This window comes from Arvicola amphibius, chromosome 1 (assembly GCF_903992535.2).
Source record: "Arvicola amphibius chromosome 1, mArvAmp1.2, whole genome shotgun sequence".
NCBI lineage: Eukaryota > Metazoa > Chordata > Mammalia > Rodentia > Cricetidae > Arvicola > Arvicola amphibius.
In genome coordinates this window covers 183322487-183340690 of record NC_052047.1, presented here as the reverse complement: position 1 = coordinate 183340690, position 18204 = coordinate 183322487, and the positions used below count along the sequence as shown (strand labels likewise).

The following is an 18204-nucleotide window of genomic DNA, read 5'->3' as shown; positions in this document are numbered from 1 at the left end:
CAAAACTCTAAACTCATCTACTTGCCTATCAGTAATGGAATGGCGAGTTGTGGCATATCAAACACTCTAAAACAGTTTGAATGAACTGCCTGTCAACATGCAGCAATATGGATAAACCTTGCAAACCAAAGCCAGACACATAATGCATACAGGCGAGTTCATCTCGGCCACGATCTCCAACGGGCGAAACTACTCTACAGCGCTACAAACTCGGACTCAGGAAGGCTGTAGTCCCCGTGGTAGGGATTTGACAGCACTGGCCGCGTTAGTTCTCCGCCTGGGTGTGAGCAGTTTACTGTATCTTTTTCTTTATAACGCCCTTTCTCCTGTATGCTTCTTCCTGTTTTCAAAATGCTCCTTCAGAAAACATCGTTGCTATTTATCTGGTAGCTACAGTCCAGGTAGGGAAGATGTTCCTTCAACACTGCTAACGTGCTTTTGAGGTCACAGTGCTCTCAGGATGCCTCTCCAGAACAGCCTGCCCTCGCACGTGGCACCGCACCCCGGATTCCTACCTCTGCAAGGTGCTGGTCTGGCTCCTCTCCCAGGTGGTACCGGTCAGGTTGGCTGGCCCTTCCAGTCCCGGCGCTGCCTCGGTCAGGCCCTCGGGGCTCGTTGGTTCACTCCCCACGCAGCCTACGACCGTCCAGTGACTGTCCAAGCATCTGCGGCTAGGGGACCCGATGATCCAGCCTTTCCCTTACAGAGCCGGACAGAGGCGGGGTATTAACGGTGTCCATTCACATTACGTCCTTCCAGGGTCCTAGAGTTGGGAGCGGGTGGCCAGGAAGTCCCCTCTGAGACTCTGAACCCTGAAGCCAAGGACAAGTAGGCAGACTCAGTCCTCGAACCTTCCCGCCTCTGCAGGCGGTTCTCCACCGAAGCGCCCGCCCCCCAGCTCCACCCTACGGAGCTGCGCGTGGCCACAGACAGGTTTGTTTTTTGGTCGGTAAGCAACCAACATCGGGCCCCGGTTTCTCTACAGGACCCATTTCTGGTGTAGTAATGGGCTAAGAGGACTAGGGCCCGGGAGTCCTTTCGCCTGGGTCTTACCCCCCTCCCATCCCCGTCACCCCCCCTCCCAGACGGGTCAGATTCTTTGTTAAGAGTTAGGGACAGTTCCGCCCTCAACGGGCTTACTCGCGATGGCACAGCTGTGGGTATGAGCTTGCTAAGTGGAATCCTGCACTCTGGAAGCCTGGTTCTCAGCCTGCACAGCTGCAAGCCCTTGCTTCGGTAGGTACAGGTTTGAACTAAGCCTTCTTTATTTCTGGGCCATCTCTTTAATTTTTCAAAGCCAAGGTGATCCGTACCTGAGTGTTTATGGCCATCCGCTGATTTTTGCATTCCTATTTGTGCGCTTTATTGTAGATTCTAAAAAAGAAACTGGGGACTGGAGAGATGGCTCAGAGGTTAAGACTGCTCTTCCATTGGTCCTAAATTCAATTCCCAGCAACCACATGGTGGCTCACAACCATCTATAAAGAGAGCTGACTAACTTGCAGGAAGAACCCTGTATGCATGATAATAAATAAAACTTTAAAAAAATCAAAAAGAAACTGAGAGGTCCATTTAGGGAGGAAACCGAGGTTCAATATGCCCCTAGTGTGCTCCAGGTAGGTACTGCTTGTAGTGGTCTGCTTTGAGATCAGAATAGAGACAGCTTCTGCAGGAACCTGATCTGACTGGCTAGTAAGAACCATCTTCCTCCCACCCCTGCCTACTCACCTTCTAAGTCTAGTGTGGTGTAAGTCACTGTGAAGAGTGTTTATACTGTGTTAGCTCTCTCTCTCTCTCTCTCTCTCTCTCTCTCTCTCTCTCTCTCTCTCTCTCTCTGTGTGTGTGTGTGTGTGTGTGTGTGTGTGTGTGTGTGAGAGAGAGAGAGAGAGAGAGAGAGAGAGAGAGAGAGAGATTCCTCTAGGCTTGTAGAACAGTCTTGTGGGGCAGTAGCTTTAGAAAGATCTTCTCTGCCCTTCTATCTTCCCTACCCCACCCAACACACACACACACACACACACACACACTCAGGGGACTGAATGATGCTACACTGGACAAAGGTTTTCACTCTGATGTTCCTGGCTCTGGAACCCCAGCAATGATGGAAATCCTTTAACAAAGTAGTGGGAGCTATTTATATTTGGAGTAATCAGGCTCCCAGAGTGGGGCAGGGGGCTGGAAGGGGTTGGTCCAGTCTAGTTTTAATTATCTTAAGACACGCAAAGTAAACCACAAGGAAGTCAGTACAGAGGCCCAGCTGTGTTTCCTCTTTGAGGACCACATTCCTCTTCTAGGCCCTAAGAGGATGCAGATTCAAGGAAGACTGACTGGACAGGAGGAAGCCGGCAGGGAAGGTGAGGGTCAGGTGCTAGGAGCATTGGGAATCCACAGCCCAGTAGGATGCGGGAGTGTGTGTGCGTGCACGCACATGTAGCTCCCTAGGCAATCCAGTGCAGCAAGGATGCTGCTCCTAGAGACTTCAGCTCCACCAGCACAGGCTCCATGCTGGGAGTGAGCAGGCTGAGTTTGGCACGTGTCTAGCATCATCTAGTGACTGCAGGGAATCCCATTACTTCCCAGCCCTCACTCTTCCTTATTTTCAATTCCTGCCCTAGCCTCAGACTGTGTGGTGTCAAGGCCATCACCAAGTTCCACGCCTCCTTGCCTACATCTGAGGTGTAGGGGCAAGTGTGATATCTGAGGAGAGGGGCTCCCTTGCAGCACAGTGTCTAAGAATACATTAAGCAGACCCTGGTTCCAGTATTTCAGGATGAGCTGACGGGTGTCCTGCCCAGGCACAGGTAAGCCAAGAATGCCTCTTCCCCCATTTCCCTCACAGCCAAAACCAAGGTCACAGCTTGACTCCACCTGGGAGGGTCACCTGCCTTCCTGTTGAGCACTAAAGGAGCTGATGAAGGAGTCTATCTACAGAACTCTCATAGCCCATGAAAGTCTTGCGGTCATATCTGCCTCAGAGATGCCAGCTTGATCCTCCATGACCTTCCATGGAAGGAGAGAGACAAAAATGTCCTCACACCACACAACGTTTTGATACTGGAAAGTACCTAAGTCTCTGGTGGCACAGATGGGGGTGTGATCACCTCTATTTGAGGGGTTCAGGAAAACGTTTGGCCTTGAAGCAGGAATTTACCAGAAAGATGAGAATGATGTCCCAGAGAAATGGAAGATATTGCAGTGCAGGGCTTTGTGCGTGAGAGGTCACCACTGCTGGGGTGACCTCTTTTCCACTTTTCCTAGTGAGGTATCAACTGAAAGGTGTCTTCCTAACTCTTCTATCAAAGGACTTAAATTCTTAGCATTTTATTCTATTTGCACTTTAGATTCTACCAACTATTTTAAAAATAAAGCCAAAAACCCCGCATAGGTTGTCACACCCTACCACCCAACTCAACATACTCAGAAGTGAATTCAGAAATCTGTGAACACTGGTTTCCTACTATCTCCATTCTCAGCATCTAGAACAGTGCGAATAAACAGGTTCTAGACGTATACAGTTGAGTGAGTGAGTGAGTCAATGAATGAATCTTTTCCAGCCGGTGAGAAAATGAGACTTCCTCCTCCAGCCTACAGCTTAAGAAACTTGCTAAATAAGCCCAAGAGGACCGGGAGTTTGGTAAGAACGTGGCTCACGGAGTGGCAGAACGGTTCCAACACACCGGAATGACTGAGGATCTAGGAGTCTAGTCCACTAACTCGATCCCAGCCCTGGGGTTGTCCAGGTACCAGAGAGCAAAGAGGAGCAGGGTCTCCCTCCTCCCTCCAACCCCTTCTACAGCCTCAGAGCTAGGCCCTTCGGGGATGGGGCTAAGTACGTCCTGGGCGGTCAGAGGGTTTGGGGGCGCTCTCTGGCCAGCCTTTCTGTTTCCCTCTTTTCCTCCCCCCCTCCGCCCTTGGGTCTCTCTAGCTCCCCAGACTAGCGGCCTGGCAGCAACCTAACAGCCCCCACCCCCTTCAGCAAGGGCGAAATTGCTAAACTTGTAGCAATAATGACCCTGCATTCAGACAGTCGACTCCCGCTGAACCTCTCCGCGCCCCGGCCCGCCCGGCCTAATCAGAGTGCCCCTCCCTGTTGCCCGCCCAGCCCCCGGTCCCCCGGCCGCCCCTTCCCCCCACACACAAAAAAACGGGGAACAAAACCCCCGCGCATTTCTCCGTCCCTCTGTTGAGCAGACTGTTGCACAAAGCCCCCGCTCTGAGAAGCAATGGGGAGCTCGGGGGGGACGTCAATCCGACGCGCTGGGGTTTTTGTTCGCACAGGGGACCTCGCCTTCCTACCACACCTTTTGTTCGGGACTCCAATAAAAAGCCATTCTTTCCGCACCTTCCCGGCCCGGAGCCGCCTTTCAGCCAGGCCCGGCCCCACAATGGCGCGGCGCTCAGAGGCCTCCCCATTCACCCGCCTTGGCACGCTCACAATCGGCCGTGTGGCAGCACAGGCCTCGCACAGGCATTCTCCGCAAGTGACAAGGAGCCGCATAAAGCCGCGGCCGCCGGGGGAGAAGGGAGGGCGGCCGAGGGGGAGAGCTCGGCCCCGGCGGGGCGCAATGCAGCGCCCCCGGGCGCGCTGGAAGGCCCGGTGGTGGCCGAGAAAGGAGGCACCCAAGGCTGAGCCTAGAGGCGAGCTTTTTGTCTTTCTTGGAGACTCTCGAAGTGGGGCAGAGTTTCAGCTTGACCGAGGCAGGTCCCGGCACCAAGTCAGTGCATCTGGATAAAATGTAGCGGTGGGTGGGAGATTACAAAGTCCTGGACCTCAGAAGACCCAGAGCCTCCCTCAAGCCTGTTCGGCCCACAACACTAAAGAGAAATTAATGAACAAAGCGGTGAAGAGACCAAACTAGCAGCCTGGGGCCTGGCTCAGGAGTACCGGGCCGAGATGCCCAGGGTGCTTTCCTCACTTTCCGCCCTGCTTAAGGGAGGGGGTTCCCAGTCTTTGGGGCTAAACAAGTCTGCAGCAAAGTCAAACAGTTCAGAAATATTGCACCTTCTTTATTGACTCCTGTAGTGTATGACAGCGGGTGTGTACACGGCGTGTGGATATAGTTATATAGAGAGATAATGTGCTGAATACAGGATACAAAACAGAAAGGAAACCAACCTGGGACACCTAAGCTGGCCGCCAGGTCCTGAATTTGCTCAGCTGCCTCCCTTCCCCCAACTTTCGATCTCACTGGGGTGGTGGTCTCCAAGAAGAGTCCCCTGACAGTCCAGAGATGCGGGCGGAGTCTGTCTCAGAAGAGAGGCAGCTGGAAAACGAAAATCCACTGTGTTGTGGCGCTCCAGGCTAGAAAAAGGGACTGCGAATCGGTGGAATTTCTCAAGCCACTACCCCATTTTCCTCTCCTTCACACTATTTTTCTTTTTCTTTTTCTTTTTTTCTCTTTTCTTTTCTTTTCTTTTCTTTTTCTTCCTTTATTTTCCTGTTTGGTCCGGTTCCCCCGACCGACCGTACTTCGAGAAGGCCAAGTGTAGGCCAAAGGAGAAAAGCCCTCCTCCGGAGAGCAAGTGACAGTCGGAGTTCCAGCCTCCCGCACTCCCCGCAGAGCCAGGGTGGTGGGCCAACCTCTTCACAGGAGCCTGGCCCGTGTTTCTGTCTCAGACAGTCTTGACGACTGGACCAGGGCATCCGTTTCTCCGATGAGCCCCAGACCTAGAGTGTTCTGCGACCCTGGTCCCTCGGGGAGCAGTATGTCTGTATTTTATTTTAACGAGGGGACCTGGCCCTTGGGTCCGGCCTTTCTCGTGTCTCATTCCCGCGGCGCCAAGCTGCGGTAGGACGCCCGCCGCGTGTCCAGTCCTGTCCTTACCAAGCCCTGATGCCCTGCAAGGTCCCCTGTGCGCACGCCGGCCCGGCTGCAGCGCCCTGGTGCAAGGGTTGAGCGCCGCCACCACTGCCAAAGCCTCCCAGGTTGCTCACGTTCACAAAGGATCCGCCTCCGGTGGCGCTGCAGGCGGGCTGCATGGCGGTGGTCGCTGCCGAGGCCCCGCCGCCGCCACCTCCTGTCGGGTAGGCGCAGCCGTAGCTGCCGCTGTAGGCCGCGGCCGCGGCTGCTGCTGCAGCCGCGGCTGCGGCGGCGGCGGCCGAGTTCCCGTAGCCGTAGGCGGGGAAGCTGTTGTAGGAATAGGCGCCGGCGCCCACGCTGTAGGGCGAGCCATAGGCCTGTGCGCTGGGCGTGACGCACGGCTTGCCGTCCCGCACCAGCACCGGCACTGCCACGCGGCGAGGTGGCGGCGGCGGCGCGTGCGTCCCCAGCTCCAGGGACTTGTCCTGCCGCTGTCTCTTGCACTTGTACCTGCGATTCTGGAACCAGATTTTCACCTGCGTGGACGTGAGCTTCAGACTGCTGGCGAGGTGCTCGCGCTCGGGCGCCGACAGGTACCGCTGCTGCTTGAACCTGCGCTCCAGCTCGAAGACCTGAGCTTGTGAGAAGAGCACCCGCGGCTTCCGGCGGCTGCGCGGCTTCGGCCTCTCGCCGTCCTCGTTCGCCTTACAGTCTGGCGTCGCTTCTAGAGACTTCTTCAGCTGGCAGCTTTCTGCGTAGAGAAGCAAGACTTTAGCCCCGTTCTGACTCCCTGTATAGCACCACTATGCCCCGGCAGCACAGACTACTCCATAGTAAATGCTTAGATCTGGCGAAAGTTCATAGTTTCTGGTACTCAGGGGCCCTGCATCAGACCGAGCACCTCCCCAGGAGGAGGCACGTTTAGTGGGGAGTAGTTAGCTTGCATTTATTAGAATTTGAGTATCTGCGAGAAAAGAGATTAAGTGTACGGCTCGACGCGCTAATGACTATTTTCAAGATGAAAGCTTGCGTCTGCATTATCAACAGTATTTGCAAACTCGTTTGCCTACCACTCACCAAGGCTACCTGAAGGTGTGAAACGTGTCGGTATTGGGGACAGGCAGCCAGGATGTACGGGTTGGTTACGGAATTTTTTTTTCTGTTCGGAAATATCTTAAGTGTAAGGCGCAACTCAGGAACTGATTTTTTTCTTATCAAAACTACTGAGTGAAACAATATTTGTATATTACCTTACATAGGAAAAAAAGTGTTGTGTCTGTTTTAGGCCTGGAGAACAGACAGAGAAAAAACCTTGGTCTCAGCCACATCAAGCCTCCACTTGGAGAAGAGAGTCTTTGATTCTGTCTTCCTTTCAGACACTTCCTTCGGGGTTATTCAGTTATCCGATTTTCCTACCACCTCTGGTCTGTTAAGCGTCCAGAACCCCCATCTAAATTCTTCACTTTATCCCACCCTATTGGCTTGCAGCCTGAGACACAAAGCTAACGCTAGGATTTTTTTTTTTAAGGCCTTCACTTCATGGGTGTGAGTAGTGCGGTCATCAGGAGCGGCTCGTGCTCCCACACACCGACAATCCCCTCTCCTTCTCAGAGTGCTAGCTCCAAGCTCAGAAGTAAGGTAAAGTTCATCAAAGTTCCTTGTCTGCAAGGACGCTAAATACACAACCTGCTGGCACTGCCTTTTCGAGGAAGCCGGGGTGACTGCCCAGCCTCATTCTGGAACTCAACACACATTAGGCAGAAAAATAGCCGGATTACTGACTTCTTTTTGAGAAGAGGGGTGTTCGAGAAAACACCCACTCACACCCACCCACCCACACGCCCACACTACGATGCTAGGACCCAACCGCTGGCCCTGTCACTTCTCGCTTATCTGAACCCGGGCTGTAAAAACCACTTTCCTTTCCCTCAGGGGCTGCTCCCGCTCCTCCCTGCTCTGCAGAAGAGCAGTCACCAGAACCACCACTTTCCCCACTCTACCCTAGCTGCATCTCAGGTACCTGCGCTTTGCAGAGCTGTCCTCGAACCTGGCTAGGCACGACTCTAGCCAAATGTAAAAGGGGCGGGTGGCCATGCTGGCGCGGTTTGTGGGTTGTTTACGGGCGCTGAGCCATTGCCCCAAGGTGTAGGGACGCATTTCCTTTCCCCCTCTACTCACTTTGGCTCCGTTCTCTCACAACCTCCTCTTCTTGTTCCTTAGGCCTGCTGCAGGAGTCTCGAAGAACTGTATGGACATAGCTTTGTGGACAGAGACCTGAATCTCCGTGGCCCTCGGCAGCAGCTAGTGAGTTCAAATAGGACAGTTTCTCTCCCTCTTCTTCCTCGTCCTCCTCCCCTGCATCAGAAAACTGTGTCCCGTCAGTCGCAGCCAGCATGCAGGGAGCCGAGTGGAAGTGCTGCTCCAGCTCCGCCTGCAAGTGAGCTCCGTGGAAATGCTGCTGCTGCTCCAGATTCAAAATGTCTTTGACTGAGAAAGGGGTGGAGGTGACCGGGCTTGGTAACATCATCAGGGCCACTTAATTGTCCAGTCCAAATACTCAATAAATCCCGGCGGGGGCGGGGAGGCAGAGCGGCGGCTCCAGCTCTTCCTCTGGACTCCGCGGTGCTGCGGAGTCGAGCTTTTGACAGACGCGGTCCTGCTCCAGTCTAAATCGCCTCCATTGGCCGGGACCTGGGGGTCTGGGTTTTGTTACAGCCACTGCAAGGACTGGGGCCGGGGCTGTGAAGCCTCTGTCCGGGGGCCCTGCGTCACGTCGAGAGGCGGGGTCGGCATCCTGGCCTCCTTCCTAATTGGTTCTGGCATATGTGAACCACGCCCTCCGCGTACACCCAGTGGGATGTGTGCTTGCGCTACCAGAAATAGACAGGGACTAGAATAGGGTCTTGAGTCCAAGTCGCTGTGGAGAGCCGTATTGAACCGGGGTGGTTGTCCGAATCACTGCGATTTCCCGTTCCGCCTAGCCGCATCTTCCAGAACCAGGGGCAATTTTGAGAGGCTCACTGTCCGTGATCCAACAAAGTCCTAAAAGGATAGCACAGACTGCTTTTCCAGCTGCTTCGGGGCAGGAAAACTTCCTGGCCAGTAAACAGTGGACGGTGGATTCCTCAGGAGACGAATGCTGTATCTGTGGAAATATGAGCGACGTGTCAAATCCCACCTTGTCTTTACTGTAGCTGTTCTCACAACGTGGAGTGTCTTTTCCATCCTCAGTTCCACGAATGGAAAACTGTTCTCCGAGGCTCTACTCAAATACCACGTCCTCCAAGGAATCGCTGCCAGGTCGCCTAGCCCGGAAGTCCTCTTCCTCTGAACTTGCTCTGTTAGTAACTTCACTGTCACTCCACCGTCACCTAGTGCTACGTATGGCAGGCTGTGTGTGTCCTCCTGGTTGTCAAGTTAGATTGCGAGTCCCTGAGGGTAGGGTCCAGGTCGCATTTGCCCTTGCGGCCTTTGCAGTGGCTGCAGATAACAGGTATCTATCTGAAAGACAGATGAAGTGCTTTGGTGCCTGCGGCTCTTGCTTCGAATCCTGGTCTGAGTCAATATTGGGTCTTCGACATTCTCAGTTTCCTCGTCCATATAAAGGAGCCGAATTCCCTCTTCTGGGTAATTGCTCTAGATAAATAGGACTAACCAGGCCGGAAGCATAATGCAGGTCTAGAATGCTAAGGGCTCAAATGTCTAACTACTTTTTTCTGCCTCAGAAGTCAGAACAGTCGTAGACGTTGATCCTGACCTGGCGGTGAGCAACCACCATCACACACTGCGCGGCTTTATGAGAGCAGAGGCTTGGAGAGAGCCGACTCTAATCTTAGAAGGGAGGGTCCACAGCTATGGTGAGAGCAGCTCTTTCTTCTGAAGTTCGACACCCTGAGTATAGATAGGCCTCAACTTTCAGAAGCGCCTATTCTCTCTCGACCCTGTTGGCTTTCGGGCGCGCTTTCTGAGGACAAGCGGTGGTTGCATTCCTGCGGGGAGAATATATGTCAGTCTCCGGACTCTGAAAACTGCTTGGTGGGGACCACCTTCTGGCATCACACCTGTCCTAAAGCTTAACCTCTGAGTAGCAGTCGGGCCCCTATTGTGTGAGCTAAACAACAAAACGCGTGGGCAGCACGCCTGGAAGCACAAATGAGGAGTGGTTCTGGTTTCACCGCGGGGGGGGGGTGTTCCTCACCAGACCGCCCCTGGCTTTTGTTTGTTTCCTTCTTCCTCCCCACCCCCTCCGCCCCGTAGAACTGCACAGTTGGGAGAGACTGGCCTCAACTGGAAAGGACGGCTGGAAGGCACTGGGACTGAGGATAACGCCCTGGGAAACGGGTGGACACGGCACGAAGAGGGATTATATGGAGGGTGGCCTTGCGGAACCCAGGGACCGCAGAAGGAGATGGTGCCCCAGGCCCTGGAGAAAGGGTTGGGAGGAGAGGAGGCGGGGCTCTTCGGGGGAGAGCGGAAATGCTGCGCCCCGGGCCACCGGGGAAGCTGGGTCGAAGCTCCCTCCACGTGCCCTGAGGGAAATGGGAATGGTCTCTGTGGGTAGGCCCTCGAAACCATTTCTAGTCGCAGGAGCCTTGTTCGCTTTAAGACTTGAGCCTCAGGCGGGACCGCGGTCGCTACAGAAGGCGAGTCTGCGGAGGGAGAGTGCGCCTGGTTTTGCGGTGGATCCCGAGCGAGCGAGGTGGGGTGAGTGCGTGGCAACTGCAGGGTCGGGGGACTTTGAGCGCCTCCAAACTGGCAGTGAGAAGACCAGAAGGAAACCGCTCTCCAGTCTCAGACCCCAAGCCCTGCCGCAAGGCAAAACCGTCGTAGAGGAATTCCTGTTCCCTTCTGATCTCATTTTTTTTTTATAAGTTTTCAGGTGATTTCAGATTTGGACAAAAGAGATAAAAGCTATTGCTTTCATGGGAAGCGCGCATTTCCCTTGCTTCCTAGCGCTGCTTCGCCCTCACCTAAACCTTGCCCCAGAAACGGGTCTTAGAACCATGACTGAGTGAAACCCCCAGTCCAACAAGGCCAGGAACTCAGTGGCACAACCACACACCTGCTGCAGCCTGCTAGGCCCACTCTGGCCTCTCCCTCTGCTCCCACCTGCAGAGCACGTGGCGGGTCTCCTCCAAATCCCGCGGCCGCCACTACCCTGGTCAGGTATCCTCAAAACACACGTGGACCGCTCTCCTCTTGAGAACCCTGGCCAACCTGCTCCACAGCAGGCTTGGACCAGCACTACACCTGGGAGGACGTCGGTGTGGAGCCTGGTGAATGTGCCAGTTCGGGACTCCTATGGACTAACCTGCTCTCCCCCTCCCTAACCTGGACACGGGTCCGGTTCCGACTTTCACCCACCACCTTGACTTTTAGGATTTATTGGTCTTGTGATTTTTGTCTAGAGCAGCGATTCTGGTCATCTCCAGCTTACCTTTTCCAAATTGTTTAGTCTTGTCTTATACTGGTTTCGAAGTAGCAGGTTCCCAGGCAGGCCAACCGCCTTCAGGGTGGCCTGTCTTTTCGCTCCGGCAATTGGCACCCTAAAGGACTTTGGATCTGTGGACTGCCAGCTGTGTGCCACTGTAGGGGAGGAAATACTCCGGTCCTGGATCCCGCTTCCTCCCACCTACTCCCCGGGCCCTGCTGCTGCTTATCGGGGCACAGAATCTAGTTCCACTCGGTATTCAGTTACTAGCAGCGTTCGCGTTCGGGGGGCATTTGCATTCTCTTGTCTGAAAAGATCGTAGAAATCTTAGATTCGTGCCTCAGTAACAATAGGGTTTTTCTATATAGACACTTTAGCCAGCTACTGTCAGATAAAGTAAATATGACTGCAGTTTTAAGTCTTACAGTGTCTGCCTGGGTTCACCTCCATCACCTAGTACACATCACAAGCCCCTCCCATCGGGGTATTTGATTACAGATCTTGCTGAAGTGGTGTGGCAGATTCCCTGGGGGGTGCTTTATAAAGACGTGGTATATATAATAATAAAATTATAGCTGTTAAAGAGCCTTGTGTTAACCATTACAGTAATTGCATAAGAAGGAAAAAAACGTGGTAACTTTTGAAAGCTTTGTGTTAGCAGTCGCTCGTTTCCTCCACATATAAAATAGTCAGATAGGCAACAGTTTTTCTACCACTTCACACCATTTGTCTCGTTGCACAAAAAGCTGTTTAATTATGGAATCAGAACCCCATTTTTAAAATTTTAATGTAGCACTATGGTGATTTTCTATTCAACTACGAAAAAATAAACTGTAAACTCAACTGGCCAGATACATGAAATTTTAGGTGAGTTTGTAATCTACTTGAAGGCTGTCCTAGAAATTGCTTTTTAATGCTTCGCACACACAAAGAAAGAACCGAAGTGAGGAAGGGCTTCGTTTCAGCAGTGACGCTAAGTGGAATGCCATTGACTTGTTGGTGGCAGCAGTGGCGTGCTAGATCTGGTTTTGGTCCTGTAGAGACGTTAGAAAACTGTCCCCCCACAATCCCGAGCAGACCAGTGTTAACTGCATTTTAGTGCTAAAAAGGGTGAATGCATTCCCTGACTTGAGTTATAAATCTGCTCCCTAACGGCTGAGCGTTTGTATAATTTTAAGGAGAAGCGTTGCTTGGTTCTAGAAAGCGTTAAATGTATCTAATTTCTTGGGTGTGTGTTTTCATGGTGAACTAATGTTGTGTGAGGGATTTTTAAGTGGGCTGTGAGCACAGGGCTTGTTTTGCACGTGTGGGCAATTTTTCTAGATTTTGTTTGGATTAATTTCTAAACAGATCATCATTTCTCTTCCCTGAGAGAAAAATCAGTCCAAATCCAGCAAATTGTGTGGTCTGTGGTATAAATTACAGGCCATCTCTGAGAGTTTCGGTTTCTCAGGCGAGGACTTCTCACTCAGATCTTCTCAGATCTGACCCACCAACACTTTAAAAGATAAAAATGTAAATTGAGATTTTCTTTCACCTAAACCAGTTCCTTTTACTGGCCAGTACGACATGGAATCAGAGGCTATCTCCGTGGAAGAAACTCAGTATTTCTTTTAACAAAAATGCCTAAAACAAAGGGTGCTTTACGCGGTTATTTGTATTGACGTGTGTGCTATTTGAAAATGCAACGAGCAGTTTTAACTAGAGGATTTAACTGGAATGCGGAATGCATTCCGTAGGATTTTTTTTAAACTTCCTGTAGCTAAATTTTAACATCTTCTAAATTTTAACCTTCCAAAAATACAATCTAACTTCAGAAAGTCTTTTTAAGTCTTTGGCGAATTATTTCACTCAAGTAAGAGCGACTGCCTTGCCGGTTCTCGCGGTTCGCTGAGCAGACGAGTAGGAAGAGCACGAGAAGTGGCACTCGCCTTAGGAACAGCAGACTGTTCTCGTCTCTTCCTCAAACTATCCTCTCCGTATAGCCTACTCTCAACCGCAAACCTACTTCTGCGGACCTTGGCCTCCTGGAGTTACCTAAAAACTTGCTTCCCAGTCTCTCTGGAGTCACTTAGGGAGAATAACTTTCGAGGAAGAAAAATACCTTTCCCATTTGCAAGACAGCGTTGCTGGTTTAAATCTCTCATGTGTGTTTTCATTTGATTCTGTCTGCGTGGGACCCGGAGGTCCGATTCTGGTCCGCTCTTGGGGGCGGTGGGGCAACGATTCCCTAGATTAGTCGGGACACTCAAGAAAGTCTCCGGACAACCCTGGCCCTGGGGCTCACCGCTCCGCTCCCCAAGGCAGTCTAGGTTTTCTCCTCAGTGCGCTGGGCTGGGCGGTGCGGGGCAGTGAAATGTGGGCTTTACCCGGAATTGGATAGAAATAGGAGGTGAAGAGCGTCGAGGCCTCAGATGGGCGTAGTGACCAGTGGAGGTTCACAGCCACAAGATCAGAGGCGTGATGCACCCCAGAAGCCAGGTTCAGGCTACAACCCCAGGCCTACTGGATGCGGCTTCATCGCCCACGCCGAGATTTCGGTCAAGGTCAAGGACTTGGGGGTTTCAGGCTGCGGGCCTGAAGGTGATGGGGACTTACTTGGTCCTGCTTGCCAGCCGGCTCTGCCTCTCTAAGCTCCCGCGCTGTTTCAGCGAACTGCTGGCTTTCGGCCGGCCAACGCGCCTCTCTCCAGCTTTGCGACCCTAACAAACCAGAAACCTTAAAGACCTCTGCTCAGGCGTTGTCTTTGTCCTTGAGCCTGTCTCTAGGATCTCAAACCTCCCCACTCCAGAGAAGAGGATCTTCTCACCGGTTCAAACGCTGAGGGTCCCCCGAACTCCAGAATCTAGTACTGTAGAATCATCCCAGGACCTTTCTCTTGGCAGGCCTTTCCCCGCAGCCACCCCCTTCCCTCCCCGCTGGAGGCCACATTTTTCCCCACAGCAGCCTTCTCCCCTTTTTCGCTGGGTCCTTTTCCTTCTTCACTAACCCTCCCCCCCCCACTCCCACTTCCTTTCTCCCACATTCCCCCCACCCCACATCCATCTTCCCAGCTTCCTTTAAATTCTGTCTCTACGTCCTTCCCACCTGTTGCTTTCCTGTTTTCCTCACCTCCTCCTTTTTTATTTCATATCCTCCCATCCTAGCCTGGAAGCTGTTAGTTTTGTTTTTGTTTTAAAATCTTGGTTCCCACCGGTGTTTGGTTTAGAAAAAAAAAAAAAAAAAAACAAAACTAGGCTTCAAATCAGCGCTGCTCAAGTGAGATCGACCAAGCTGAGCAAAGCTCCATTCATGAGCTGTTTCCCAAATCCCAGCTCTGTGCCCGGGCCTGCTCAGGAAAATGCCCGAGCATCTTTGGTCAAATGAAAGGGATCCTATTCCCTGCCCTGCTCCATCTCCTAAGCTGTCTCTCACATCCCACCCCCACCCTTACCCCCCAGTAGCGGTGTGTGTGTGGGGGGGGGGGGTGTGGTGTGTAGACTCCAGGTGGCTGGCTGGGCTTCCCTCCTTGTGGAAATCCCCTCCAGGCTGATCCCGAGGAGCCTGCACTTCCTTCTATTGTGGCTGTCCAAAGAAGCCCATGCTGGGGGTGAGCCTGAGGCCCCTACTTCAGGCATCCCTTTAGAGTAGATGGGGGTCTCTTCAGACAGGGACCATGGCTCCACACCCTCACACAGGTAAAGTAGATAGGAACCCGTCTTCCCGAAAAGCACTATTTATATGCTGGGAGTTGTTCAGCCTTGAGATCATCCCAGCTAGAAGATGCACCCAGGACCACTTTGAATTTCTGGAGCCAAATCTGGGAAAGAATAGTGGGTTCTTCATCGGTTCACTTCAGCCAGCCTTGTAAGGAGCTCAGGTCCAATGTTCTATCTCTGTAGACGCCCGCCCCCCCATCCTTCTAAGCTGCCTGTTATGGGGCCCTGGGAGCCACTGGCCTCCTGAGGTACACTAGACTTCGGGATTTCTTCCTGTGTCCTTAACTGCATGGCAGACAGCTGGCCACTCTCCGATCCACCCCCACCCTTTCACCTTCAATCCAGTACCCTGAGATGGATGGCAACTGTATCACTCTGAGAAACAGTTGGGTGCAGACCTGATTGTTTCTACCTATTTGTCTGCAAAGTGCTTTTCTGTGCTGGCATGATGTATCTGTGGATCTATGCTGGGATGAAAGCATGTGGGGTTTTTCAGGAGTGCAGACAGCATTAAAGCCTTGCTCATGCGCAGTGAATGATCATTATTACATCGGGCAGCACTCCATCTGAGTTCTCCTCCCTCCTCTCCCTGACACCTAGCAATAATGAGAATTACTGGTAAATGACATGAGATCAAGAGATAAATGTTTATATGGTCCAAGGTGAAAACTAACCTCTCCATGACTGGATGTTCTGCTTTCATACAGACAGTTTATGAGATCCTTACAATTAGTCATGTTCAAAGGGGCCCTAGAAGGATCTGTGTGAGCTGTAGCCAGACAAAAAGGAATAGATTTTATTGCTAGAATTGTAATGACACTGTGTGTGTGTTCTTGAAAGCAATAAAGCTATGTTGAAACATTCTGATCATGACCCTGCATTTGCATATGCATATTCCAGAAGATGGCCTGTATATATGAATATATATATGAATATATATATATATATATATATATATATACACACACACACATATACATCCTAACATGAATGACCTGAACTTGTGTGGGTATAAATGTCTTGGGCAACTCTCACACTGACAAACCCATAAACACAAAATGTGGCTGGATGTATACAGACTTCCGGAGCTTGGAGTCCACCAATATAGGTGTAGAATAGAGCCCTGCCCATGTTATAGCCTTGTGACCTTAATCTAGTTTTCCAACCTCAACCAGCAGCGGCTTTCTCATTAGCTCAGAAGGTAATCATGGGGGCTGGAGACATGACTCAGCTGTTTGGAGAACCCTTGCTTCTCTTACAGAGGATCTGGGGTTCAATTCCTAGCACCTACATGGCAGCTCACAGCTGTGTGTAATTCCAGTTCCGGTGGTGATCGGATGCCCTCTTCTGACCTCTGTGGACACCAGACACCATGCGATGCACATATATTCATGTCGGACAAACACTCATAAATAAAATATAATACATTTCAAAGAGAAGATAACAGTGGTGTGGACTTTATAGACCTGCAGTAAGGATTACAGAAGTGAATAGAAAGTGTGTGGGGGGCTAAAGGGGGTGCAGCGGAGGCAGTGGGCAGCAACTGCCTTTAGTCCAGCACTCCCAGAGCAGGTTGGGTCTCTGAGTTTGAGGCCAGCCTGGTCTACAGAGCAAGTTCCAGGGCAACCAAAACAAAACATCAAAATCAAAAAACAAACACAAACAAAAACAAATAGACAAAACACCTTAGAGAACCTGCCTGTGTTTTGTGACATCCACACCTGTGGTCCCGGCACTGGAGAAGTAGAGGATAGGGACTCAGCAGTTCCAATCCAGCCACAATGACACAGTGAGCCTGCTCTAGAAGAAATACACAAACAATTTAGAGAAACACTAAAAACGTGGTTTTTTTTTTTTTTTTTTTTTTTTTTTTTTTTGTGGAAGTACCTGCCTGGGGACTGCGAGAGGTGGTCGCTGGACACAGGCAGGGAAGTGGGGGATGGGTCCTGGTTTGAGCTTGGAGCAGGATTCCCAGAATTCCCAGGCCCTCTGCTTTCTGACTTGGGTAGTGGTGAAGGAGCAGGAATTATTCTCTTAATCTTTAGGAATAATAACTTGTGGAGTCACCAACAGCCTCCTCTTAGCTCCCACCCATACCCCCCATTCTCACCCCCACCCAGCCCCAGAAAACTGCAAGCTTAACCAAGCTTCCTGCTCCCACGAGTGCATCAGTCTCAGCTGTTATAAACACATCTCTAAAGTCTCATGTCATTGTTATCATGTTTAGATAAAGATCTGGCCAATTAGTGTCCTTACTGGAATGCAAATAAATCATCTGCCCTGGACCCACCCTGGAGGTGGGCATCTCCCTGATAATTTTTTCTTCCTTCCCTCCTGGTTTTGGGTAAGAACACCTCATTTTAGAAGCATCTGCATTGTGGTTTCTCCCCTGGATCCATGCAGTCTCTCACCATCTCTGAGCCTGTTGATGAGGACCACCTCTGGGAACTGATAGCAAGAACAGAAATAATCCAGCTGACACCAACAGCAACAGCAGCCCCACCAGTGACCATATGGATAATAGCAGCTACTGTTTGGTCATGGCTTCCTACAAGTACTGTATGGCTCAGTGGTTAAGAGCTTTCCCTTTCTCTCCTTCCTCAGATAAACTAGCAGAGCCTGGCTGAGCCACTTCTGCGGGACTGGGAGAATGAAATAGTTCCTGGGTATAAATACTGTAGAAGGGTACTATGCCGCTCTCTACCACCCTTGCTGTTTCTGCTTCTTCCAACAAGTCTTGTCTTCTTCTAGGGATTCCTACTCAGCACTTCATAGCGGTCTCCTTCAAGCCTTCCTGTCTGCTTGGGTGGAGGTTCACAGCCTCCAAGAATGTGCTTGAGTGGTTTGGTTGACTGCAGGCTGACTTCAAAATAAATAGTGCATGGGATGGGGTGGACAGGTCCCCCTGAAGCCTCTTTTCTCCCCTCCCAGCCATACCCCCCACCTCCCAGCTACTTCCTTTTCACACCTTTTCCCCCCACCTTCTGGTGCACGTCTGCCTTCCGAACCTCTTACCTACCACGGAGTTAATAGTAACCATCATAAGCTTCCTGTCAGTGAACAAGGGTTTAGTAAAACATTCTTTTCCCATCAACCTGACATACCTGTAGACGAATGTCATCGCCATCCCCTCTCCCACATTTTAGAGACGCGAAAACCCATGCCTGAAGATGTGAAGTCGACTGGCCAAGGTCGAGGGAATAGGCAACGGACTGGTGCAAGATTGTCCAGGTATAAGCTGCTCCAAATCTTGGGGAACTGGAAAAAGATCTTGCAC

General features: G+C 51.6%; 1 protein-coding gene across 1 annotated transcript; it reads right to left on the bottom strand.

Moving 5' to 3' along the window:
• Positions 1-5818: 5818 nt before the first annotated feature.
• Positions 5819-8388, bottom strand: Nkx2-3 (NK2 homeobox 3). The gene is made up of 2 exons (XM_038316518.1): positions 7977-8388; positions 5819-6549 (listed from the first exon to the last, which is right to left on the bottom strand). The coding sequence occupies exons 1-2, from the start codon at positions 8323-8325 to the stop codon at positions 5819-5821; spliced, it is 1080 nt and encodes a 359-aa protein (XP_038172446.1). The 5' UTR covers positions 8326-8388.
• Between the last annotated feature and the right edge of the window lie 9816 nt (positions 8389-18204).